At 54.4% G+C, this 27,126-nt stretch overlaps 1 protein-coding gene across 2 annotated transcripts; it reads right to left on the reverse strand.

Moving 5' to 3' along the window:
* Window positions 1–7: 7 nt before the first annotated feature.
* POR (cytochrome p450 oxidoreductase) lies at window positions 8–25,782 on the reverse strand. 2 transcript variants are annotated; one of them, XM_069874187.1, is made up of 17 exons: window positions 25,710–25,782; window positions 24,271–24,406; window positions 15,648–15,840; window positions 9,371–9,419; window positions 8,450–8,578; window positions 7,731–7,880; window positions 6,999–7,123; window positions 6,060–6,149; window positions 5,659–5,757; window positions 4,922–5,038; window positions 4,318–4,436; window positions 3,047–3,228; window positions 2,745–2,894; window positions 1,921–2,188; window positions 1,394–1,539; window positions 1,099–1,184; window positions 8–912 (listed from the first exon to the last, which is right to left on the reverse strand). In XM_069874187.1, the coding sequence occupies exons 3-17, from the start codon at window positions 15,824–15,826 to the stop codon at window positions 768–770; spliced, it is 2,034 nt and encodes a 677-aa protein (XP_069730288.1). In that variant the 5' UTR covers window positions 15,827–15,840; window positions 24,271–24,406; window positions 25,710–25,782; the 3' UTR covers window positions 8–767. The 2 variants fall into 2 exon arrangements, with proteins under 2 accessions (XP_069730288.1, XP_069730289.1); XM_069874188.1 differs by lacking the exon at window positions 24,271–24,406 and having other exon boundaries at window positions 25,710–25,776.
* Between the last annotated feature and the right edge of the window lie 1,344 nt (window positions 25,783–27,126).

Below are 27,126 nucleotides of genomic sequence, written 5' to 3' on the forward strand. Positions count from 1 at the left end.
GTATTTAAATAATTTACAGCCATTGGACAGCCTGAAAGCTTTTTTTCCATGATTAAATCACAAAGATGTTAAAATAAAAACAGTATTTAAAAAATGACAGCACGAGGGAGGGGCTGGGCTGCAGGAGGGAGCAGGGCCCCTGCAGACCCAGCACCCCAGGACCGTGTCTCTTCCCGAGGAGAGGAGCCGCTCCCTCCCTGCTGTGTGCAGGAGGGCAGCGGGGACAGGAGTGGGGGTGCCTGTGGGTGCCAGGGGCACGGGGCAGCTCTGGGCGCAGAGAGCCGGCTGCCAGCCCCACAGCCGCGATGGCCAGAGGGAAGCAAGGACAGATCGTTAGCCCACGCCTGCCCTCGCACCAAACCTGCCATCCCCAGGCTGCCTGTGCCACAGCCCAGGGTGGGATCCAGCCCTGGGGGATAAGGCAATGCCACGAGTTCAGGGAAGGACGCCAGAGTTCCCCTGGCCCCTCTGTCCCTTGTGCCCCACAGCAGCTGCAAACGCTGGTGCCATGACGTGCTCCCTGGGGTGCTGGGGGCACCACAGCTCCTGGGCTAATACCTCCCTGCCCCTCTCAACCCCTTCTGCCCCACCGGTTACAGACAACGTCAGGGCTGCTGTGCCCAGGAGGGGTTGGGAGTGACACTGGGGCAGCCGTGGGCTGGGGACGATGCTGTCACCCACAGCAGCAGTTGGCGAGCAGGCACTTTCACCTCCCAGGGGCCCACACCTGAGGACCTGTTCTCTCCCCGGCCCCACCAGCCCCACTCTTAGCTCCAGACGTCCAGAGAGTAGCGGCCCTTCGTCATCAATTTCTTTACATAGTCCACGGCCTGGGGCTGGCTCATGTTCCCGAACTCGGCCACGATCTCGTAGAAGGTGTTCTGCACATCCCGGGCCATGTTGCGAGCATCGCTGGAGTAAGGGGAGGGGAGCAAGGTGGTTACGTGTCAGAGCCTGGTGGTCCTGAACACTCACACTGATGGTTTGCTCACCCTCCCTCCCAGAGCTTGAAACGCGCAAGTGGGTAACCTGAGTCACGGTCATTTTCCCAAGAATAGGAACACATTCCCAAAGTCCCTTCTCTGCCTGTGGACTTACCCGCACACGTAGATATGAGCATTCCCCTCGTTAATCAGCTTCCAGACATTTTCCTTGTTCTTCTTCAGCAGGTGCTGAACATAAACCTGGCAGAAGCAAGGTGGGGGTGAGGCGAAAGGGGCAGAGCCCCCACGTAGCCAAGGAGGGGAACCAAGCGGCGGAGGAGCTGGGTGCTCCTAGGACTGCCAGGCCCCAGGCTGGAGTCCCCAGCCCTTGGCACCTTTTCTTCCCCCAGCGGCACAGCTGGGAGCAATGCTGGGCAGCACGAGGAAGCAGCTGGGGACTGGAGTGGTACCTTCTCAGCCTGGTCCCTCGAGAAGGCGACGTTGAGCTGGGTGAGGACTCCCTCCTGCCGGAAGCGGGCCAGCTCCTCGCGGTACAGGTAATCCTCACGCTCATGGCGACAGCCGTAGTAAAGCACCGTCTCGCCCACCTCTTTGCCTGCAGCCACACGACACCCATCAGCCAGACCCCTGCTGCCCCAGCCCCCCAAACCCGGCCCTCCCCACCAACCCAGGGGACACAGCAGTGTCACCACCTCTGTCTGTAAAAGGGGAAGCACGAGACACTGATCCCCAGGAACGAGTCTGACTGACCCAGCTGCAGTATTTGGAGACGTGGTGGCAGAGGTCAGAGAAGGCTCAGGTCTATCTGCCCCCTCAAACATCCTCTGCAGCCAAGAAAGGAGGACAGAGCATCCTCGCGCTGGACAAAAACACTTGGCTGCTGTTCACCCTGCTCTGCCACCTCCGCTTGGTGCAGCGACGTGAAGCAGCAAAAGGCCCCAGCAAGCATCACCTGCAGAAGCTCCCATGCCCTCACCTTGCTGCTTCAGCCACACGCGCTCCTGGATGAAGCCAATGAAGGGGGCTATGCCGGTGCCCGGGCCGATCATGATGACAGGCGTGCTGGGTTTGAAGGGCAGGCGGAACTGTGACTTCCTGACGTACATGGGCACCAGGGAGTTGCTCCCATTCTCGTTAGGCACCTTGTTCTTGAGCCAGTTGGTGGCCACCCCTTTGTTCAGGCGCCCCGTCTTGGTCTCGTACTCCACCGTCACAGCACAGATGTGGATGGCGTTGGGGTGAACCTGCAGGGAAGGGATGTCAGCGCCCAACAGAGAGGGAGCCCAGCAACCCCACAGCTCGGTCCCTCGTGCTTAGGGATGGGGAGAAGTTTAAACATGTTAATGCTGGGATAGCTGCTCCCTCCCTGGCAGGCCAGCCCTCCCAAACATGCGCCATATGGGACTTCAGTCTTGTGCTCAACTTGCTGTGTCCTGCTGTGCTGCCGTCAGTATTGCCAGCAACCCCAGGGCTTCAGGCACAAAGTAAAGAGTGAATCTTGACCAACCCCTAAAACGCCACCTTGCTTCCAGGCCCTGAAAGCAAGGCCTATGGGTGAAAAGAAGCAGGGTTGCAGGGGGGGTGGTGGCACCAGGGCACAGCTCACTGCAGTGTGGGACCCTCCGCAAGCTGGGATAACCCCTTGTCTCAAGCAGGGCGATAACTAAGCTGTCACCTGCACAGAAAGTGTCACCAGGGCAAGCCCCTGTGTCCATCTCAGCTGAGGGGAACCGTGGCACAGCAGAGCTGCAGCAGAAGTGGCCTCTCAGCAGCTGCAGTCCCTGCTGGAAGCACACTCACCTTGGAGGAGGAGGCGATGGAGTAGTAGCGGGCCTGCAGGCGGGGCAGGAGCTCACACAAGTGGTCGATGGGCGGGCGCAGCGAGGGCATGTCCTGCAGGATGGCCAGGATGTTCCTCCGGGCCTCCACCACCCAGCTGAGGTAGAGAGCCTGTGGGCAAGTAGGGCACACAGGTGAGGACTTCCCCATGCAGCTGGCAAACCTTCCCTCAGCTCTCTGCATATGGTGCCTGGATCCCTTGTGGGGATCCCCCAGCACCCAGTTCAACCCAGCAGCTCTGTTGGGAAGGCCACAACTCCCACCTTCCCCTCAGCAGCAGACGATGCCATTTTGCGGAGGCGCTCCTGCTCGCCAGCGTCTGTGGCGTACTGGGCCAGCTCATAGAGGACGTTGGTGCGGGGCGGGTTGGTGATGTCCAGGTAGTAGGTCAGGGCTGTGCGGTAGGACGTGGGGCAGGGGAAGGGATGTTTCTTATTTGATTCCTCTGGACGACAATAGAGGAACAGGAAAAAAAAATTAACAATCAGCAACAGAGATTTTGTACCAGCAGGTACATGCAGCGTATGAGAGCTGGAGACAGAGCTGAGCTTCAGGGACGAGAGCAGCCCATTGGCCAGAGCCCCCATCCCAACTGAAGCAGCTCCTGTCAAGGGCAGCTCCCTCTCCAGGCCACTATGACTCCCAGGAGCCTATTCTGTGTTTCACAGGTGACAGCTTATCAGCAACGTCCCCCCATGCTTCCCAGTGGCACTCTGCCCAGAGATATCCATGCACAGAGACACCCGGCAAACTCTCAGGCCACACGTACCCACACCTCCCTCAGGTCTGACCTGCCGACTGCCCTCAGCCTCCACCAGGCAGGGACAGCTGCATTCACAGCCCCCTTGGGAGGGTGAGCACTGGGAGCCGAGGACAGAGCTATTCGAGAGCACTGAGGGACAGGAATGGTAGTGTGAGGCCAGAGACCCTGGGACACCGCACCGGGGTCTGCCAGCTCCAGCAGTGCAGCAAAGCCTCCTGAAACCAGAAGCCAGCTCTTGGGCTCCTGGGCCAGCACCTCTGGCACCTCAGGCTGGGCTGCACCACTTGAGGACAGAGACAGCAGCTGCTGTCTCCCTCCTGCCAGAGGCCGGCTCTGCCAGCAACACTGACCCGGAACAGCTCTTTGTGTCAGCGTACGTGCTCCCTCCTGAGAGCTCAGCCCTTGGGCCTGCGCCTCCTCCAAGGACTGAACAACAGCATCTCAGAGGCAACAGCCCCTGTGGAGCTCGGGGCTGCTGCGGCACAGGGATGTTCTGGCAGGCTCATGCTCCATAATTAGGAGCGTGTGGTTACATAATCTGTTGTTGAATGGGCATACCAAGTGCATCTCTCAACTGACCCACTTCAGCTGGCTCTCAGCAAGCGGGCTCTGTGCCATGCTGCTAAAACGGCACGGCCTTCGCAGCGGCCCCAGGCACTCTGCTCTCTTGGAGGTGCCCTGTGGCACCTGAAGGTGACCAGCTTCTGCTCTGGTGGAAGGACAGAGGGCACAGCTGAAGAACTGTTGACGTTCAGGGTGATCCATACTCACCGTCCAGATTGTTTAAAGACATGATCGTGTCCAGGTCTGTGCCCAGGATCTCACCAATCTGATTGACCAGAGAGGAATCGTTGGCTGGGTACACGGCCACATGGTCCCCAGACTCATACCTGGCAGCAGAGCAGGAGAGCAGATGGAACACCAGCACCAACTCCTGGGTCCACCCCAGGCCTGAGCTGCTCAGCTAGAAGACAAGTGGGCTGGTGCCAGGGGAAGTGGACAACACTGAGATCTGAGTTGCTATGAAGCACCTGCACAACCAGGAACCCTGCAGAGCTAGCAGTCTCAGCAGAAAGGGCCTCTGTGGAATGATGGTTTTAACAATCAGGTCATTTACAAGGGACCTCCAGCCAGGACAGGTACGGAGGGACCCGGAGCAGCCAGCTGGCACGGCCAGGCACAGCACAGGAGCTGGGAGACAGCGCTGACGTGGGGTACCTGATACGTGGTACAGAAACCCAGGGGGCAGGGTTAAGTAATGAGACAAGGTTCCCCTCTGGAGTGCTGGGTTAGGCCAGTGCCATATCTGTGTTCTTTGTTCCTGGAGCAGCCTGCTCCTGCCCAAAGAGAGGAACAGCCTCCCAAAGGAAAATACCTGATTTTGGAACTGGAGATATCCAGCTCCAGGTGCATAAGGTGTCGCTCCCCACCCTCGTTCAGCTTGCGGTTCTCGGTAACCCGGGCCAGGAAGGGGTTCTTGGCATCAAACGGTCTGGAAGGAAAGACAAAGAACCCCCTGGGTTACCCTCAGGAAGGCTCACAGAGCTGTTCGTACGCAGGCACATTCCCTCTGCCTCCAGACCACACTCCTGTGATTGCAGCACAGGGCTGTCCTGGTCCATGTTTCAAAGCACACCACACCGAAACCAAATCACGATCCTGCTGCTGCCCACACTGGCACAGAAAACATATCATTTTCCTTCTGAGCACAGCCCAGTAGTTCCATTAAGAACAAGTGATGCAAAAGCAGATTGGAGGCTGTGTCCTGTCTCAAAGGGATATTTCAGGTTGGAATTAATTTACACAGTTGGTCTCCCCACAACAATGCTGCGAGCTACTCTGGGCAAGGAAAAGCTCTGGGTGACCTCAGGACAGATGCTGCAAATGTACCAGGCAAACGGCACAGCAATCGTCCCACCACTAATGATTCGTTAATTGGGGTATCTGAGTCCCAGTGGAGATCTGAGCCCATTTCTCTCGGGCAGAGACCTGCCACAAGGCTGCACTGCAGAAACAACCCTGCCCACGTAGCGGGTGTTGTTAGAAACACCAAGGACCCATCAGTCAAAGCACAGCCTACATACACCCCGCTCAGGGAGGTTTGGCACTTACGGCTTCTGGTTCTCGTAGCTCTTGAGTCGTCCCATCTCTCCGGTGTAGACTTTGTTCATGTTCACATCTGTGTGCACCACCAGCTCATACTGGCGGATGCTGGTGAGGAGAGAGGAGAGAAAAGAGAAAAATGTCAAACTGGAAATCACAAGGAACAGCTGGGGCCACTGCCTGCTTTGCTGGATTCACTGCAGTTCAAAACCAAACATAACTTCCACCCCCTCGCCCCTCTAGAGACATGAGGGATCATGCAGACCACACAAAAGGCCCAAACCAAGAGGAAACACCAGTTTCACTGGGAGCATCACAAGCCAGAAAAGCTATCTGCAAAGGAAACAAACCCCCGCAGTCAGCGCTGGCCAGTCCCTCCAGCACCCAGAAGAATCTGCTCCCATGCCCACCTGGACTCTTCTCCTGTAGCCTCCACCCCGAAGTGCTCACACACCGCTGGCCAGAACTGCTCTCTCCAGGTGATGAAGTCTTCTTCCAGACTAGTCAAGGTAAGAGAGAAATTCAATAACCCTGCCCAACAAGGAGCAAAGACATTCCCAGAGAAGCCATTTGAGATCTCTATGGACTTCCTCCCTTCACTGTGGGAAAAGGTATTTGCTCTTAGACGCAGGCAGTGTTGGTACCTCCCCAAGCCCACAGATCACCAGGAAAGCACCTTCAAAGCACTGAGTGAAAGGAGGGGACTGCTGTCGTGCCAGCAAGCTCTCCCTTCAATAGGTCTGTTACTCAGTCTCACTCTTTAACCAGCTTTGCTCCCCCTTGCCCATTCCTGGCATAAGGTCACCTTCCTAAAGGCAAATTCTACAGTTCTTATTTTCCTAGGCTCAGAGCGTCCCTCACATGGCACATCCCTCTCATCAGATCTTGCAGTCCCTACAGGCAAAGCCACCACAGGTTGATGTGACACCCAGGCAAAGCCGCTACCAGCAGGGTGCTCAGGTGAGCACAGAAAAAAAGCATTGTCCAAGTTGAAAAATTGCTGCCTTCCAACATAAAACAAACAGTTCACAAGGAGTCAGTTTGTCTTCTCCCCAGGGATGAGCGAGCCCATCCAGGCAGGGTTAGCAATGGAGCCTGCAGCAGGGCAGAGGCTGCAAAACCTCCCCAAGTACAAAACTACAGTCATTTAAAGCTGGTGTGGAATTCCGCTAGGCACAGGATCCCCTAGGATGCTCTAAGTTATAGGGATCTGCTTGTGGGAGAGAGGACAGACACAAAGACACATCCTACGGAGTTCACTTCTGTCTCTGTAGCAGAGCCAACTCTGCTAAGGCCCCTTCCACGATGCTTTAGCCAGCATGGATCAACCTTCAAGCCAAGCTACTCACTTGCCATCGTCATCTCCGAGCCCAAGTTCAAAGATGCGTTGGGCACCAAGCTCTTCCAGTCTCTTGTCCACGTACTTTCCCATGGCATTGAAGTGCTCGTAAGTCTTGTTCCCCAGCCCAAACACCTGGAAGGGAACACTGATTAGGTGTGGAGAAGCAAGGGATGCATTCTTCCCGTTTGACCAGCAGCTCTGGCCAGTAGCACCCAGCAAAGGATGTGGAAGAAAAGGCACAGCAGACAGACAACAAGGCCTCTCCCCGTTCCCCATCAGCTATTTGTGGGCCTTCCGAGTAAGAACCCACCACTGGAGAGCATTTGGTCAGCAGGCATCACCACCTCCCTGGAGCCCAGTCTCAGGAATGTCCTGTCTGTGCTGTCTCCTCAAAGGACCAGCAAGAGCTTGGACTGCCTGTAGAACAATTGCTCACCCTTGCCTCTCACAAACCACACAGCAAATGTTTGCTCACTGCTTTATATAGAGCAGCTCAACATCTCCTGCAGTGGATTTTCTCATTTGCAATTACTCTGCCTAAGGAATCTGGCCAGGGTTTACGTGAAGCGGCTGCATCTCAGCCAATTACTCAGCACAGGAAAAGAGCTACACACTCCTCCAAGTGATTTAATTTGCAGGAGAATATCTGGTGTGCCTTTCCCCAAGCCATGTGCAGTCACGGTGGAGACCTTGGACTTTCCTGCCCAGCTGCACCATAAAATTGAACTGAGCCACTTACCGCAAAGCGGAGACCCGAGAGGTCAGTGTCCGCCTCCTGCAGCCAGTCGTAGAAGTCTTGGGCATTGTCCGTGGGATCACCCTCACCGTAAGTGGCCATGCAGAACACTGCTAAGGACTTGTCGATCTCAGAGAGGCGGCTCAGGTCCGACTACAACCAAAGGAAAGAGCAAACCCTCAAGGATCCCACAACGCGGTTATCAGGCAAGCCTGTTCCTACAGCGTAGATACCTCTGGTGTGCAGAGCAGCACCACGTAATGTCAAATGGCTGATTACAGAAGGGCTTGGAAAAGGCCAAACCTACCCAAAATGTCAGGGGAAGTAAAGCAAACCACCCTCACAAGCCTGCAAAGGGACCAGGATCATTGTTCACACTGGAGAGCAAGACAGTGTCAGTGCCTCTGTGCCAGACTGCAGCAGTATGGGTTTCAAACCGGCTACACAAGGAATACGGAGCAAGTTTCATGCTGCCAATAGATGACTCTCGGCTCCCAAACACTCCAGCCTACCTTCCTCTTTCAGTCATGCTGCAGTGTTCACCCCAAACCCAGAGACTGGCAAGGACCAAGTGCAGCTCTGTACCTCAGGCCAATCCACTTTCCTTTTCTCCCCTAAATGACACTACTAAAAGCGCCACTGTCCTTGGCTAGGTCCTTCCTGGTTGTTAGGGGACACTACAAGGACATTGTCTATTCCAAGGCTGTTCCTGGCTAAATTACCAAGTCATACTCCTCTGGATCCGCTGCCATGCCCCGGAGTCCATAGCGATGAGCATCTTTGGAGAGGCGATTGGCAAACTCCTCTGCTGTGCCCGTCTGAGAACCATAGAAAACCACGATGTTTCGCCCCTGGGAAGAGAGAGAAATCCCTATTAAATGGCGATTACTCATTTGGAATGAACGGAGGAGGCACATCTTGTCACAGACAGAGGAAATGCCTGGGGTCAGGAATGCTGGACTGCAACCTAAAGGCACTTGGAGTCCTCACTTGTTCAGGACTCTATGCCGGGTCTGCAGCAGAGAACAACGCTAAGCCGTTAATGAGCACAGGACTCCTGTCCATCTCAGAGGGGCAACTCAGGTCAGACTAATACCCAAGGCAAAGAACAAACCCTTACGATTTATCCTGAGTGTGAAGGCTGCAGTGTGACTCCTGGAAACAGGAAACTCCCTGGATGAGAAAGCAGACCGGCCTATGTTTTGGGAAAGTGCCCAAGCACCAGAGCTCCTGCTCTGCTGCAAGCCAGCCACTCTGAAGTAAAACAGAAAACATATCCAGCCCTTGCTTCTTCCTCTCGCATCCAGTCCAGTACAGTCAAAAAGCTGCCAGTTTTAGGTACAATTGCCATTACAGAGTGAGCCAGACTGGAATCAACTACACAGATGAACATCTGCCAGCCAATGACTTTAAAGCCTCTGCCATTTCCCTTCTGACTTTAATCCATATTACACTTCTTTTTGCCTCAATTTTTTTTTTTTTCTCCAAGAACAACTCTCGGGCACAGACTGAGTGTGCTGTTCCTGCCCACACTGCCTTCCTCTGGACGCTCTCTGCAGCAGATGGGTCTGTATCAAGGCAGCATCCAGCAGAAATGGGAAGGCTATGTGCTCCCCTCCCCTGCCTTCCCAGCACAAGCTTACCGTCTTCTTCATCTTCTCAATGAAGCTGCTGTCTCTCACCGGAGCTGCTCTGAAAGACAGAAGGAACCTCCTTTCAGGTGGGCACATTCATTCATTAAGGTCAGGAATAAGCAAGTGGGGAAAATGTGGCCTTCAAACCACAGGAGATCTCAGGGGCTGTCCAAAAGCAGTGAGAGTCCCCATTAGCCACTCCCAATTACTGTGTCCCAGGATGTCCACTGCTCAGCTGCAGGGCTTCTTCCCTGCAAGCAGCCATGGATCAGGGACACTCAGAGCACAGGGGAATAGCTGACACCCGGCCTTACCTCCATCCATAAATTCTCCCACAGAAAAAGCCCAGGCACCATCCCTAGGTGTTGGGAAACCCTCAACTCTACCACCTGCTCTGAGGGGTTTCACAGCTGAGCAAGTAACAAGTATCTCATAGAGCTACAATGTAAGAGTAGGCCTTCAGATAAATCTCAGGGGCCAAGCCATGGTGGGAGAGAAGGCAATGGAGATATTCCTATTTCTTCCCACCGCAGTGGACTGGCAGGGCATGGGACCTGAGCCATGACCCCCAGGACAACTTCCCCAAGCCTGAAGTCAGACAGGGCTAAAACTCAGCTGTTCCAACCTCAAAGAGTATGCTAGACCTCAGTCCCAGAGCCAGAGAGCCCTGCAGAGCTGAGACACTGCTGCTCAGATCCCACCAGCAAGGGGACCACTGCCCACTGAGGTCCCACAGGGCTCCCTTCCACACTGGGCTTTCCATCCCCAGCACGGATCAACAGCACAGAGCATGTTTGCATTACTGCATGGAGGTGGCTTTCTTTAGCTCAGAAGGACAAACCACAGCAGCACTGGAGATGCTGAGACAGGGATCCACTCCACTACGGCAAGCAGCCAGAAGAGCTCTGCTATCCTAAGCACTGCCGCAGGCTTTCAGTGTCAGAGGGTGAAAGCTGCCCAGCCCTGGAGGCCCGTGAGCAGAGGTGGCTCTGGCTACAGCCAGATTAGATGCTGGGGTCTTTTCAAGGCAGGAGGACAAGTGCCAGCAGCTCACCCACTGCCTGCCCCACTGGAGCTCCGGCAGCGGGTTGGAGGAACGTGGGACCCGTTCCTATTTCTCTTTCACAATGGAGGAATGCAAGGCTCGGTCTCCTGTGGGAAGAGAGAAGCCTCCAGGCAAAAAACAAATGGTTTTGGCTGTGGCCCATGTGAGAATGTGCAGAGCTCACTAACAGTTTCCTAAACTCTGCAGCCCAGAGGGAGGGATCTCTTTGGATGTGCTGAGACATTTGCAGAGCACACACTCACAGAGCAGCAGGCTGGGGGGCATTCAGTAAAGCCTGCAAACACCCCTTTCTACCTAAAGGTATCTAGCAGCTCCGTAACCAGGCCAACAGCTCCCAGCACCAACACAGCCCTGCACAGCATGCACTGAAAACAAGTGAGCCATACCCAAAAGAGCCCCCCGAGGCAGCTGTGCTCCCAGGACAGAGTTTCTTCACGCCCTGCACTTCACTCTCTCAGCAGTTAACAGCCTCCCTGCATCATCACAAGTCCCCTGGTAGGAACAGAGATATCCCAAGCATCTCTGAGCGCAGCTCAAACGCTGCCCATGCCACTGCCACGACTGGGGCTCAGCAGAGCTGCCCCCAGCCTGCTCACAGAGCTCAGCTCTCGCTTTGCTTTTGGCTCCCTGATGAACAAACCTCTTTGGTTTGCTGCCCTCTGCAAATGAGATCCAATTAAAATAGCTGTTGGGTCAACTGCTGAACAAAACATTTTTAAAGAAGTTTAAAAAAAGGGGTTAGATCCTTTCAGCTAGCTCCCTTTGGAAAAGAAAAGGGTGCAGCACATGGAGCTCGTCCATTTTCAAAGGAGGCAACTCTGCTCTGAAGTGCTGTGGTGGAGCATAGTCTGTGGCTCAGACACAGCAGAAATAATGAGTCTAGCTTTTGAGAAAAGGCTGCACAACCCCCTAAAATTGCTTCATCAGGGTGGCTTGAAAATCTGAGCTGCAAAAATGCACTGACGCTGAAGACCAAAATGACAACTCATTTCCACCGCTCAGCCAGGAAAACTCCGAAGAGAAAGTGTATTTTCAGCAAAAACCACTCTTACAGCTTAGACGGCTCAGGTTAGAGACTAAGGGAGTCCAAAGAAGTGATAGGTGGTCAAAAGGGGATTAACTCCATTGTAAGAGAGAGTCTATAGCTTGTACAGACTGCCTGCCCTTGGTGAGAGCCCACAGCGCAAAAGACTCCCAGGGCACTCCATTACTTAGATTTCAGGAGGGAAAAAGGAGAAGGGAGGAAGACAGCTCAGCAAGGACATCAATGTCTCCATCTCAGCCGAACTCCCCTCCTTCAGAAAGCTCCCCCACTGTGGCTGTTCTCCCAACAGCACATGCACCTCCAGAAATGTGAATGCAGCCTGGATGCCGCACAGAAACCGAGCACTGACACCAGGGTCTCCTCAGGAGCTGCCTGCCTTTGAGCAGAGCCTCTCCCCTTCCTCCTCCTCCTGCCCCAGCAGGGAGAGGCACCCCACCCGGCTCCACCCGGCCTTGGGGCGGCGGGAGCGACCCTCTAAGTCCCAGTGATCCCACCTGCCCCTTGGGCAGAGCAACTCACCTCGCCACGGCCACTTCTTCGCGCGGGGCCGAGTAGATGCAGCCCATGGTCGGGCAGGGCAGAGGCAGACAAAGAGTCACAGGGCAGCCGTGCCTGTCTGCGAGGGGAGGTGTGGGGGACGGAGCTAACTTAGCTCTGGAGCAACGCAAACACAGGCCTTTCCATTCTGCTCCTCCTGGGCACTAAAGCCAAGCGTCAGCCTTTTGTTAAGGAGGAGAGAGCCGGCACAAAAGGTCCCAGCACGGGTCATAGCAGGAGTGGTGCTGCCCGCTTGGATCCTCGTGCCAGGGCTCTGGAAGTTACTGAGTGGATCCACACAGTCCTGAGAAATTGCAACATCTGGCAGCAGTGGCAGAAAGGAATTAGGAGTGGAGAATGAAACCTCCCAGGATCCTCCGCAGACCACGTCCCTCTCCCATCCGTGTGGAGCAAAGGGATGGGACACAAAACCCTCCCCCAGCCTTGTTACCGTGGAAACTGTTTATATCACAGCTGCTTTTATAGATATTCTGCTTTTTTATAAAAAAAAAGTCAACACTGTAGCTGAATGAAACGATTCCAGACAGTTCGTGAGCAGCGCGGCGCGTAACTATGGCAGTGCCATTACGGAGGCAGCTCAAAGGAGTTTGTTCTCTTCAGGAGCCTATTAAATTAAATTAGAGATGGTTTCTCCCTCTGTTTAACACAAGGAGCAAAGAAAGCTGATCAGGCTGAGAAGTAGGAGCAATTCCTGCCACAGGAAGCCCTACAAGCAACAGAGAACGGATTTCTCTATAGCTGCAGAACAGAGATAAGCCAATTTCTGCCCCAAACAATGTTAAAGCTGGGGGAGAAGGGAGGGGGTGACACCCAGCGTACCAATCGATGTCTCGCCTGCCTCTCTGCAGGGCGCCAGCCTGCACGACTCCGAAGCAGGGACACCAGAAAGGAAAGCAATCTGCGATTGAGAAACAAGGAGGGGAAGCACAGCCAAAGAATAAAAACGGATTCATGCATTCCCCAGCAATGCCACTGTGAGGAAGCAGAGCGGCTGTGGCTGCGTGGCGATTGCAAGCTGCTCTCCCTAACAACATCTGCAAAGCAGGCTGCACGGAAGGCTGCTCTGGTGGTTTCAATTAAGTCTGAAAATGGTCAAAACACAAGCAGTCCTCACTTGGCAGCATCCCAGCCTGTCCCACACATGTCTTATTCAGCCAGCCTCTGCTCCTTCTCCAGGGGCTTTGGGCAGGAGCACAAGTCTGCTGGGCTAGGAGGGTATGGGATCAGCCAGTGCCTGAGCTGTAGCTGAGCCCTGGGTGCTTGCTTCGCTAGGGCAAGATCACAACCCTTCCCTGGCCACACCAGCTGCTAGAGCCACACAGAGTGAGCCCAGCCCAGATGCCACCCTGAACCACACATCTGTTCTGCCACAAGGGCATTAAGGTGTTGCACAGTGTGTTCAGGTTGGAGACCCTGCCTGCACTCTCCCATGCTGCAAACAAACCCAGAAAACCAGCAGCCACTGTGAAGTGTACAAATCACCATTCAGCACTTTCACCCTCCAGTCACCCGAGGCTGAAGCTGAAGTTGGGGGCTAGAGTGACACAACAGAAACATCACCTGATACTAAAGCAGTTCAGGACTGTCCGGTGACTCAAGACAGAGCTGCAGGGAATGTGCTGCAGAAAAGCAACCCCTCTTAAGGTCAAGGCTCTCTACTTCAGCCAGAGAGAGCCCCACCAAAGGCTCTCTGCCTCCACGGGTCCAGGACAGCTTCCTCACCTGCAGACAAGCTGGCCTCTGTGTGCCCACGGAGCCGCTGCCCAACCAGCCACAGTCAGCAGCTGACAGCGTGACCCTGTATTGTGCAGATTTGCCTGTTTATTGTAAAGGAAACTCCACCCCACACTCAAGGATGGGAGCACGGAAGGAAAGATGAGGCTGCACAAGTTTGTTTTCCTCGCTCATTTCCCTCCCAGGAAAGTACCATAAAATGATGCTGCAGAAGTTGCAGAAGCTGTTGCCTCCATCCCAGAGGGTGGACATGCCACCAGCCACAGCCTCACTTATGGGTCCAGGATGCCCTCAGATCAGCTTGTGACAATGACCGCAGCAGGGCTGCGGCAGGCAATGTCAGGATCAGGTTTAATGCACGAGGAAAAGCTCCTTCCAAGCCTCTGCTTGCTCTTTACCTGCCTTGCAGTCGCATTTCCAAAGCACAGTTGTGTCAGACAAGGTCTGGAGCATCCTCACCTCTTCCGCTATCAGTAGCAGAAGCAGCTGCTCCTCGCAGCTCTGGGATGGAGCGTTTGCACAGCGGCCCTGCCAGCCAGCTCCCACGGAGAGGGAGAAGGCAGCACGGACCCCACACAGGCAGCACAGGCCAAAGACCCGTGAGTCAGCCCAGCGCCACAACCCCAGCCAGTCTTGGGTGGAAGCCCACATGCTGAGGTCCTGCAGCAGGCAAGGGGAAACGCACACCCAGTGCGGGCCTGCAAGCCCCTCTGTCACAAGAGCCTCTGGGAGAGCAGCATGTTATAGGTGGTGGTGGAAACAGTCACAAGGACAGTGAGCACGGGAGCTCTCCCAGCTGATCTGCACCATGTCAGGATCTAATTTCAGATGGACAGGGCTGTTTCTCCAACCAGCTCAGCTCTCGGCACAACACAGCTGTCCTCCTTACAGTCTCCAGGGGCAACCAGACACAGCAATACACACAGCCCTCTCCTGCCGGCACGAGGGAAAGCACTGATCAATTCAACAAAGCATATTCCCAAGAGAAGGCCAAGCAGGCACAGACCAGGCTGCTACCAGCCTCACACGCAGCAGGAGCTCTGCCACAGCTCTGCACAGCCAGGGACACTTCTTCCTTTTAAACCCCTCTCACCCAGAAAATTCTTTCCATCCCCCGGCAACCCCAGTGCACGCAGCCTGCCTAAGGGTTTGCTCTGAGCTGTGCACTGCTCTTGCCATTCCCCACGGATTTCACAGCAGACTGGCATCCCAGGCTCTATCCATCTGCTCTTACCAACACTTCAGAAGGAAACAGAATGAATGAGCTCAAAAGCCCAGCAGAAAACTGATGCTAAATTTGGAATGTGACTGAGACAAGGAACTAAATGCACCCCGATCTGTACCAAGGCAGCTCTATCCTGGCCCTTGCAGAAAGCAGTGTTGAACAAGAATCCTCTCCCACTCCAAATCCAGTCTCCTGCTGTGGTGGTAACCTGGCATCAAAGCCAAGCGAATTCCTCAAGAGCTGCCAAGCAGCTTGTGCCCAGGAACTGCTCATCTCCCAGCTCCCCAGGACTATTTATTCTCTTCATAGCTAAGAGGAGATAAGATTTCTGATAGGAAACCTGCTGAAGAGAAATCCCTTCCAGATTTATCTAAACACTATTCTTATCAGAAAACATGAAGAACAGCCAAAGCAACCCTTAAGAGTTTTGAAGCACAGCCAGGGGCTTTTCTGCCTTGCTTGGGAAAGGAAGTTTCTGACTGGGCACCGTGGTCAGGCGAGGCAGAGCTGCAGCCTGGCTCCTTCACCAGGATTTCTGCATTGTGAGGTGAACATGGAGCTGAGAAGCAGCGTGAGGGGAGAGAAACACACTTCAGTACCAAATCCCCTCGCCTGGACCCAAGAAGCCCCACTCAGCCCACACCACCTGGTTACTTACACTGAAGGCATTTTGGGGAGGTCTGGGACTTCCTCCTTTTTCTTGCGGAAGAAGAACCAGTAGGTGAAAAGCCCGGTGATGAGCGAGATAAGAACCACATCTGTCATGCTGAAGAGAGAGTCCTGCTGCACTGCGCTGTCGGGAGGGGAGATATTCGGTTCCACGCCAGCATCCCCCATGATGGTGACAGGCACTGTAGGCAAGGAAAAACACACACCAGCAGTCACACAGAGCCACAGGAGACCAGGAAAACATTAAGGGCTATTCAGGGCACAGTTTTCCACTTTTGTTTAGTCCTAGGAACACAAGCAGCCCAAAAGCTCTTTGGAGAGAGGCTTTGCCCCACCATACTGTGAGTTCCTTTTGCGTCCCTAGGTATCTACCTCACTGTCTCACCCAGCTTTTTCATTCCTGTTACAGCCCTGCTGATCCAGCCCCTGCCAGTAACATCAGAACAGCCCCACATTCCAGCCAGGGAGCCCCATCTGGCTCTTCCTCACATCCCAGCACAACTCAGCGGGGACTCACGGCCATCCTTTACTGAAGCCCTTGCCCACCACAGAGCCCACAAGGTTTAAGTGGGAAGGTCCCGCTCTCTCAGTCACCCTACAGAGATGAGGTTTCCTCCCTCCTTTCCACAAGCCAACGTGATGCCCCACACCGACTGCTGTGCCCACAGATGCGGAGCAGGACTGTGGTGTGGTATTCCTGTGAGCACTCCCACATTGGGTCGTTACAACACAAACGATGAACATTCCTGATTTACTGTCCGCATCCACATGTGGATTGGATTTACTGTCCGCCTCTTCCTGGGCCTCTGACTTCCCAGTCCCCTCCACCCTCTTCCCCAGCTTAACTTCCATCTCCTTAAATCACTCCTTCTGACCTGCCAAGGAGAAAGTTAAGTGACCTGTGCCTCAACCCTGGCCATACCCAGCGTTTGCAGTAGCACGAGGACAAGCACCTGGCCCTCACATCCCCAACCAAGCCCTGTGACCCTTGTCCTCGCCCTGGGAGCCACCTGCTGCTTCCTCCCTCCCTCCCTCCCTCCGTCCCACTGCTCTGCCAAAGCTCTGAACTTCCCCGATCCTAGTCCCAATCGCAAGATTATCTTCCCAACACACGAGGATGCACTCTGTCCAAGCAAACATATAATTAACTCAAATCTTGATTTGTAAGGGCAAAGTGACTCTCTTCTTGTACTTGGGCATCCTGCCAGTCCAGGAGACCATGGACGTTTAACCTTGTACACAGAGAAGTGACTCAGGACCATGAGGTGCCACAGGAGAGAAGGGACGTCTCTTGCAGCTCAGCCACAGAACGAGAGCTAACCTGCCACAGCTGCAAGTGGATTCTCAGGTATTTTATAGCCCCAACAGCTCCCAGCCTCAAAAGAAGTTTAATTCAGCAGAGAACTTGGCAAGCTACCGTACTACAAAGGCCACAAAAACACAAGGGCGAAGCTCCCCATCAGATTCCCTAAGACGACACTAAGCAGGCAGTAGAACTGCAGACAAGCAAATTGCCGATTCCTCTCCACCAGGCAGGTCACCCTGATCTCTCTCGCAGACAGGCTTTCCATCGCTGCATCTCTGAGCCAAGCACGGGCTCGGTGTTATTTCTGTATGACGGTAGACTAAACTGAGAAGTTAAAGCCCCCACAACTGGAGTTTAGCTGCCAACAGTGCACAGCTCCCAGCAGGGTCCCTCTCCTTCTCCATATTGGGTTTCAGTGAATCAGTGAGGAGCAGGTCCACCAACTGACACCAAGGAAACACAAAAGGGGAAAAATACAGCTGGTTTATTGCCCTCACAAGCCCCTTCCCACGGCACATGAGGCCACGACAAATCTTTGCCCAGAGGAAGCCATAAAAACCCAAGGTTGATGGAGACTCCACTGAGCTGGTTCTGGGGAGGAGCTGCACCCCTTTCCCTGCTGAACACCAAATCCAGCACTTGCAGCAGCCAAGCCCTAGGAAAGACTTCCTGCTCAGAGCATCCCTTGCAACAAACCACATGTGGAGGAGAGTTTCAAGCTTGACACATCCTCAATGAGCAGGGTGGAACACATACGGGCTGCAAACACCTATCCCCATAGCAATTCCCTTCCCAGCACCAGGGAGTGCAGATGGGGATGTTTGTCAGCTGCCCTCACACAGGAATGAGCTCCTGGGCTGATCAGCCAGGCAAGGGCTACGTCTCCAGCCACAAGTCCTTGCTGCACCCAAAGCAGCAGCACTTCTGGCCTCCCAGAGCAGCAGGGACATCAGCAGCAGCAAGACATTTTGCTTTTTTAAGACTCCAGAAGTGATCTCTTCTCCCAAGCAGTGATGCCTTGGGAAGAGGCGTCCTCGGTAAGGACGCTCTAGGAATGCGGCACAGACAGACATGGGGGAGGAAGCCGTGCTATTTCCTGGCCTTCACCATGCTGAGCTCTCCAGCGCTTCAAAAGGGAACCCTCCAGCTGCAGCCAGACCACCCGCTCACTCCCCACACCCCAAGCACTATTTAACACACCTCACCCAGCACAAGAAGGTTCTTTTTCCTCTTTTTTGTTTTCAAGTCATAGCTCCAGTTTGTGGATCCTTGTTTACGCAGACAGTACGTGGTGGAATGCAATCAGTGCCAGGTGAGATCAGAGACACCTGCACCACACAGAGAAGTCACAACATTTTGAAAGGCTACAATCAGACAGCACTGTAACTCAGCACAGCTCTCCAGCTCCTGCACACAGCTTCTAAACCTGGGAACTGGCTTGCAATGCAGCAGTGTGCAATCATTCAAATCACCAGGGACACCCTCTACGCATCGCCGTGCTGCCAGACAGACACTCCCTGCTCATACTGAAAAATGAATCCGTGATGCTTACATCTCAAGCAAAGGACCAGACACGTTGTCAGTGCCAGGCATCTTCACATCCACCGTGATTCCCATATGGGGTAAAAGCGCAAATGTTACAGCATTAAAAATACTCAAATATAAGTAAAAATAGCATTACAACAGACAAGACTGAAAGAGTGGGTGCCCTAAAAGCCAAATGGTCAGCAACACAAAGAGATCTCTTCTCCCCCTTCTCTCACACACGGCCAATGGGGGCATCTGCTGCACCATCTCCAAACGATGCCTAAAGCAGGCGGGGGCCCTCAGCACCAACCAGCAGGCACAGCACCACAGCCATGAAACACAGCTGGGAGGGTCCCCACCTGCCAAACAGGGGACGTCTCTGCCAGCCACACTGTGGTATCGTCTAGTGACCAAAAAGCCTCACCTCTGAAGCCGAGTTGGTGCGAAGTTTGCTCCTTGAGTCTTTTTTGTTTATACAATGCTAGTGACAAGTTTCAAGTATCTCAGGACAATTAGGCTTCCCAGTCCCAGAGTAGAACTGCAGCCTGCAACTCTTGCTCCACAAACAAGTGACCAAGCCCCATGCCACTGCAATCACACAGCGACCCGCAGTGTCAGCCCTCCTCACGTGAGGTGGAAAGGAGAAGGAAGAGTGCTGACCACACACAGCCCTGGGGCTGCTCACTTTTCCCTGCTCCAAAAAGACAACCCAGGCTCCAGGCGATCACAGACTGTGGCATCAAGAACCCCAGGTTCAACTCCACACAGCAAACAGGGCTCCCCACGATGCCCGCACATCCACACAGCAATAAGTGCAAGTCCTGCTGTGCCCTAGGGAACCTGCCTGCCCTGGCACGGGGCAGCACAAGGGCTGCACCCCCATCTCCCATGCCCCCGCACTTATCAACACAGTCAAGTTTCCCCAATAGGAACCAGGCAGCAGCAGCGCCCTTTGGACACCCGCAGATAAACACAGGAGCTGCAGGCAGAAGCTCTTTTGTAATATGTGCATGCAAAAATCTGTGACAACTGAGTCACAGGAGCAACCAAGTGACAGACGCACACGATGCCAACAGTCACCGTCCACCTGACCCTCAGAGCAGAGCCAGGCTCCAAGGGGAACCCAGCTGGGCGCAGGCAGCTGAATCTCCCCAGCCGCAGCCAGGTCCCAGCTAACTGCCAGCACTGACACCAGGCTGAAGCCAAACCATGCCAGCAGGAACAAGCTCGCTACACATCTGGCAGCAACAACACCCATCACACTGCCAGCACAAGCTCTGGAGTGCCCAGCTCCTCCACGTCTCCTGTTCACATCCAGCAGGGACACTTAGCGAAGGACGGCTTTCTGGTTGCTTGTGAACAGGAACCCACACACATCACCACCACCACCTCTAACAGCAGCACACACCCACAGCCACTGGCTGTGTCAGGGCGGCTTTCTCAGTTCTGACACGAGCTGGGAAGGGGACACAGGGGCAGCGCTGGCAGCACTGACTCGGCAGAGCTCCTCACTTGCTCTCACAGCCACATGACTGCAACCCTCATGTCCCTGACTCAGCACACATGTTGCATTGGTGAAGAAAGCAGAAGCACAGCTGTCAGGATCCTCAGTGCTGGAAGCTCTGCACAGCTGGGAACGTCAGCATCACCGGCACAGACCAAAAGACAGTGTCAGGACTGAGGGGAGACAGTGTGGAAATGGGCAGCCAAAGACAATGGAAACTCCTCCTCGTTGTACAGCACTGACCTGCAGCCCAAGTGTTAGGAACAGAAGCAGACAGGACGACTGCAAATAGAAATTAATTTAAATCTCAACTAAAACATCTGGGAGGAAAAAAATGAAAACTACTCAGCAGCCCTCACAGGTCCCTATTCCCACAGGATCCGCAAAGCCTGTCAGGAGTGCGCAGACAGCAGCACCAAAAGGAATCTGCAGCAAGCCCCCAGTCCTCTGGAGGTCATGGCAGTGGAGAAAGAAGAAGCTTTCTTACAAACAGCAATGCACCCTTGTGACCAGCAAAGGGTCATCTTCTCCCCCCCACTAGACATACAAGTCAGACATTACTTCTGTGTGTCAGCAGAGGAGCCCCACAGACCTGAGCACAGGAGGAAGAGGAGGGTCGGCAGCAGAAAGAGCAGGGCTGCAGTAGAGGTGGCATTTCGGCCCAGACTCCTGTGCCTGATCTCTTCCGAATCCCACTGCAGTGACGTCTTTCCCGCGCGTCAGTGTGTGGCATTAGGCCAGAAGACCCTTGGGGCAAAACCAGACCTTCTCTTATTCCTCTGCGAGTGTGAATGCAACCAAAGAAGAAATTCTGTTTACATCAGCCTGTGCCAGTTACTGGCCTCAGCGAGTCTCAAATTAGCTCTTTTTCCCTTCTTTTTTAGTAAAAGCAGACCTGGCAAGAAAAGCGATCCTTTCCAAAAGAAAAGCAGATCATTGAAGCTGCTGCTCAGACCCCAGTTATTTAACATTGCCCTCAACAGCCCTTGGCTCAGCCCCTGCTCCATTGCTCTGCCACAGAGATTGTATTTCTCTCACTAAAAGCCTTTTCCTCTGGTCACACAAGCGCAGCTGCTCAGTCTGGTCTGCACAGGCTCCCTGCTCCCAGTGGGCTCATCCCACAGGGAAAATCCAGGGGGCTGTGCTGGGGAAGGAGGGCATGGTGAAAAACCTCTTGGCTTTCTTGCCCCATCAGCTCAGCTCGAACACCCATGCTGCTGCTCGCGGTGGAGCAGGGCGGCCGCTGCACACAGAGAGCCAGGGGCGCGTGCTCCTCCCTGCAATGGTGACGAGAGGTGCTCCCGGGCAGACCTGCACCAGCAAAAATGAGGTCTGGCTCCCACTGTATCCAGCACTTCTGCACCACTTCTTCCCATGCATTTAAAAGAAATCCCAGCATATCCCACAGCTTCCTAGTAACCACCAACAGCTCCGTAAAGAAGGCTGGGAAGCAGTCAAATCCCATAATACTGGGGAAGCGACTTTCCCTGGGCTGCTCAGTGCTTCCAGCGACTCGGACAAACCCAACTGAAACAAAGCGCTTGGCTGCAGCAGCACCACAAACAGGAGTGAGAAACACAAACCCACCTCAAAAAGCTGGTTTTTGGTGAAACAGAACAGATCACTCTCATTGTGCAAGGTCTCTGCTAACCAGACCTTGACACCTGGGCACAGACGTCAGCAAAACTTCTATTTTAGGCTTGGAACAGACGTGAATTGCACACCAGTCAGTGTGGAGCTTGAAATACTGCATATTTGAGCTATCACTGTCACACTTGGATTTTTCCTCTGGCCAATAGGTCTCATTCAAGGACAGCAGAGTAGCTGTGAAAGCAAGGAAGAGTACACAAAACAAGAGGAATGGTTTCACTGAGGCAGAAGGTAACTTTGCCCTATGGATACACCAAGGTGGGGCTTTGAGTAAGCCCAGTGAACCGAGCTGAAGGACTTAAAGCTTTATCCAACATAGAAATTAATTCAGACTTGCCAAGCTGCCTTAAAATAAAAAGCAACCCACAATTACTGGATTTGCACACATCCTTTCACCAGATAAAAGTCCAGATTTCAACCTTTAAATGCCTCACCAGCTCAGGCACCTGAACACTTTCCTCCACGTGGTTTAACATGAGACAGCACAGAAAAACAAGTATTCAGGATTACAGGATAAACAAAACCCGAGAGCAGCAGGTAAACGGAAGCAAAATCCAAGCAGCAACCTCCTCACGCATGTACTTTGCATGGTTCAGGTCCTGCTGAAGGTGCTTTTTAAGACTGAGAGGGGAATGTGGTATTTTTCAGCAGCCTCTTCTGCAAGCATTGAGCCCAATGCTGCCACGAGTGGAAGCTCAGTAGAAACCAGCCTCAACCAGTTTGGTAGCCACTGACTTTGACCTCTTCCACTGGAAAGAGTTTGGGCATCAAAGCACTCCCAATGCTGTTCTTGTTCAGAGGTTTACGTGGCAAGTAACAGCTGGAAGAGGCAAGTGGTTAAATACATCCTGCAAAGCTTTTAGAACTGTAAACAACTCCAATTGGAACAGTATCTTTGGGGATTTAAAGAAAATAAGCACCGTTTCTATGGAACGAGACGTTTTGTATTGATAAGGTAGCTTTCTTCTCAGGATGCAAGAGCTTTTCAGACACTGCATCCCTGTCTCCTGTATGGGAAGGAGGAGTTACTGCACAGTCCTTAGGGCACACGGTAACTCAGCAAGAGCCGTCCTGGCCCCAGACCTCCCTTCAACCCTGGCTGCCCCCTTAGAAGGGTGTGCAGTCACCCCATGAACCCGTCTGCTGCAGGCAAGGCAATCTGAGGAGGTTGTCACTTGTTGAACGCTGAGGAAACACAGAGACTGCCCAGCCCTCTGCAGCCACACACAACTGAGTGCACCAGCAGACCCCAGAACATCAACCCGGACCCACAGCAGGTATCCCTGTGCCAAAAAGGGATGCAAGGCAGGCAGAGGATAAGTGGGGTCACAGCTGATCCCGAGTTGTACAAACTCAGCTCTCCTACTCTGCACTCCCACCCCCCTGGCATGAACACAAACAGAAGACACTTGACACGGTGTTTTGTTCTCCCTTCCTAACATGAGTTGTCCCTCCATCCTCCAGCAGTTATGCATGCAGCCTTGTTACACAACCAGGGCTTGCACAATCCTTGCAGGCATCTTATCAACTTGCTCTCCCAAAGCCTGAAGTAAGCTAGAGCTAAGAAGTGCTACCAATGACCCATGAATGCCAGTCAATAGATGCATTTCACAAGCAGACATGCAACAAGATCCTGCACACCTGCCAGTGCCACAGACCTACCAGTTCTCCACGCTGGTTACCAAATCTTCCTGGCACATTTGACCTCCCACAGCCAGAGCCAGATTTTCCAGGGAGAAAAATACAATCCCACCTTTAACTCTGAGCCTTCCCATCTCCTATTCCATACAGCAACAACAGAAAGGAAAGCTAGTCAATAATTCTATGTTATTCCTTGTAAAGGAAAACTGGTGGCCCAGAAGCGGCTGATACCTAAGCAAGGATGCTACAATAATCTGCCACTGCAGGCTAAATTCAGCCACTCTTTGGCCTTGCAGCCCTAGAGAATTCACTGGAGATAAGAGTCCTCCTCTTCCACTCTTACTGGATTCTGTGGGTGATCAGTAGCACAATTGACTCAAATGTTTACTCGAGGAGAAGCAGCAAGAGATTACAAGTAGCCTGTAATTATTTGTTCTGCTAAATGAAATTTCAGACTCTATAAAACCAACCTTGGCAGAGCTAGCCCTGCCACTGCAGGGCAGGTGACTCACCCAACAATAGTGTGTATAAAGCAATCTCTCCTCTCGGATCAAATAATCACATTGGGAAAGCAACTTATGCAAGTTCTGCGAATTGTGTTGTAGAGGTAGGAGAGCCCACGTCAGGGAACAGGACAAAGTCCAGTGTCAACAGAGGTGACTGCCCGGTAACTTTCTTTTATACCAGAGGGAAGGGATTGGGAGGAGATGGCAGAAGTGCAGACCTGAGTAGTTTCCCTAGTCCTTCCAGACTGAGCAAACATGTTACCTTGTCTGCATCACAACAGCCAAAGGAGAGAGTAAAGATCAAATGAGATTTCAGTCCAGACATGGTTCCAGGTGCCACTTTTGCTGCAGGTGAGCTGGGCAAAGAACCCGTTGCTCCCAGCTCCCCGCCCGTCCAGTCTCGCTGCCAGCACACACCCCCAAACCCAGCTGCACCCACAGATGCTCCACAACCTGCAGTGCTCAAAGACAATGTTACCTTGTACCAACCGCTCTGCAAGCAAGCTCTGATGGGGCCTGTGAGCTCCAGCACGACAAGCAGTGAGCCACAGGGAAAGCCTCTCTCAGGACAAGACCAGGAGCTTCAGTCAGACAGCCTTGGCAAACTCCTCCAGCTGCCTAGGGAGAAACAAAGCAGAAGCTGTAGAAGGTACACACTTGCTCAACCTTGGGTCCCAGAAGGCACCACCCCAGAGATTACTGATTGAACAGGAGGCAACTGCAAAGTGATGACAAAGTGGGAGGTTTTATTCTATCACAATTAGAGCAGGACTAATGAGCCCACTGTGCGACACCGCCTCCTCCTTCCTGCCTGCAGCACATTATTCCACAAGTTTCCTTTGCGTGTGCACAACAGCCCATCAGGATTCCTCCAAGAGCTACAAACACTGTAGGAATGCGCGTTCCCTTCTGCCCAGTGAAAGGCTGCGTGTGGAAGGGCACCCAGCAGGCACAACTCTGCACTAACCACACCACCACAACCTGACCACAAAATGCAGAGCCCCAAGGAAGGATGCGTGTCCCCAGTAACAGTTTCATTCCCAGAATTTACAAACAGGGACTCAGAACTTCCTTATACCTTTACAGCTCCTCAATCTGATACATTTCTGCTGTTTAAAAAGAGCGGCAAGAGCACAAACCACTTGGCCGAAGCACACTCCAAGCTCGCCAGACATGCTTACTCCTCCAAACTTCTTAAGAACCAGTTCCACTTTCGTGACTAATTCCCAGCACCACAACCCAGTTTTCTTCGCCCCCTCCAGCCTTAACATTCCCAAATAGAGGGTTTCCCACCATTTCCTTCAACAAGCACATTTCCTAAGGGGAAAACTTCTCTCCAAAACAATTCCATCAGGGAAAGAAAGGGATCGACAGTCCGCAAAAGAGAAATAGGTGGAAGGGTAGCAAACCAGACAAGCGAGCAGCAGCAGTTGGATGCCAGGAATAGCTTTTTCTGCAGAAGCGCCAGAGAGGGAAGTTCACTGAAGGGTTTCACCCGGCGACAGGGCGAGCAGATGCGGCCCCGCAGCCGCTGCGGAGGCCGGGCGAGCAGACACTCCCGAGGCCCCCCGAGACCCCCCTCCTCAGCCCCACAGCGGCCAAGCACAAGGGGACACCCCCTCCCAAACACCCGGAGGCTGCGGCCTTCCCAGCCCCCACAGACAAGAGGGACCCCAGCCGCCTCCCCCCAGATAACAGGCGGACCCCCCACACCAGCCCCCCCAGACAGGGAGCGCCTCCTCACAGCCCCGCGTACCGGGGGAGCCGGCCCTCCCCCCGGCACGGAGCACCGGGCGCCTGAGCTTGCCCCCCGCCAGCCCCAGGGACCCTTAGATCCTACCCCCGCCCGGCCCCGGGGACCCTCGGATCCTGCCCCTCAGCCCCAGGACCCCGCGGCCGCCCCGGCCCCTCACGCACCGCCCGCCCCGCGCCGCTGCGGCCTCGCGGCCCCGGCGCAGCCGGCACGTAGCGCGGGCCGCACCACTCGGGCTCCAGGGTGAGGGGGGGAAAACGCTCCGCCCCCGCTGCCCGCCAATGGGCTGAGAGCGCGCTCGCTGGGGGGAACCCCCCCCCCGCGACCGCGCGGGTGGTGCGGCCCCGGCCCGGCAGCGCTTAAAGGGGCAGCGCGGAGGGGCGGGGTCACTGCGGCCCGGCGGAGCCCGGAGGGGAGGGTCCCGGAGTGCTGGGGAGCGTTTCCCGTAAGGGCCGTGCTGCCAACAGCCCGGAGTTACACAAGCAGCTCCCCATCCCTGGAGGCGATTCAAACAGCCCCGGCAGTGCCCGCAGGAGAGGTCTCGCAGCCCAGACCCCAAGGGGCTGGTGCTGCCGTCTCCCCTTCTTGTACCACGCAGGTCTTGCTCTAAGCGTTGCCAAGGCCCGGGGCAGCGCTGGCCCCGCGGGCCGCCCCCGCCAGGCCACGGCCCTGCCCCCGGCACCGTGTGGGCGCTCCCCGCAGAGTCATTAAACCCTCAGGAAGGAGCAAAGTCCACACCGAGAGCCAGCAGGGACCCCAGGGCCAGGAGGTGCACGAGAAGGGGTGTGAGGAGTGGGCTCCCACCCGAAGGCACAATTTCGGGGGCAGCAAAGCCTGCAGGGACACCCCCTTCACGACGGACCCAAGCAGAGGACGCCAGGGTACGGGGCTGCCTGCGTCAGCTCGGTGATCGATCCCGCACAAGCTCCCGGGGTGGATCCAACAGGGCAAATGGCCACAGGTCAGTGATGGCAGCACCCAGGACGCACCCAACATCAGTGCCTCCTGCCAGGCCTCCCCCGGCTGCAGGACCCCACTCACGCCCAGCCAGGAAGGTGATTTAGCTCAGACCTAGTTCTGCTTCCCCATGTACCCTCTGCTTTTCCCTTGCAGGTGTGGAAGTGCAGAGAAGAAGCTGGGCTCTCTCAGAGCAGCCATCCCATGGCAGGGCTGCTGCCCTGAGCACAGGCGAATGGTCAGGCTCCCAGCACAAAACAACACGTTCAGGGGCAGCCCGCTCCCCACGAACAGCCATCCCAGGCCAAACTGGGGCTTTACTGGCTTTTTTCCTTTTCTTTTCCTGCCCCCTTCGTTAGGAACTTCAATTTTCTGTCTCCCCTGCAAGGAAACACGCTGGTATTGCAGCATGAGATCAGTAAAAAGCTGCTGTGAGCTTCTGTAGGCAAATGCCAAAGCCCTGAGAGCTCAGGATTTTTTACTTCCCTGTCTTACTGAGGAGCTGAAAGGAGTAATTCCTCCTTTCAGCTTCCAGACACAACTGCAATTGTCTCACCTCGACCCTTTCTCTCTCTTCCAGCAATTTCCCTTCCCCAGGTGAGGAGTTCGGGGTTTGCCACCAGC

This window comes from Phaenicophaeus curvirostris, chromosome 21 (genome assembly GCF_032191515.1).
Source record: "Phaenicophaeus curvirostris isolate KB17595 chromosome 21, BPBGC_Pcur_1.0, whole genome shotgun sequence".
Classification (NCBI taxonomy): domain Eukaryota; kingdom Metazoa; phylum Chordata; class Aves; order Cuculiformes; family Cuculidae; genus Phaenicophaeus; species Phaenicophaeus curvirostris.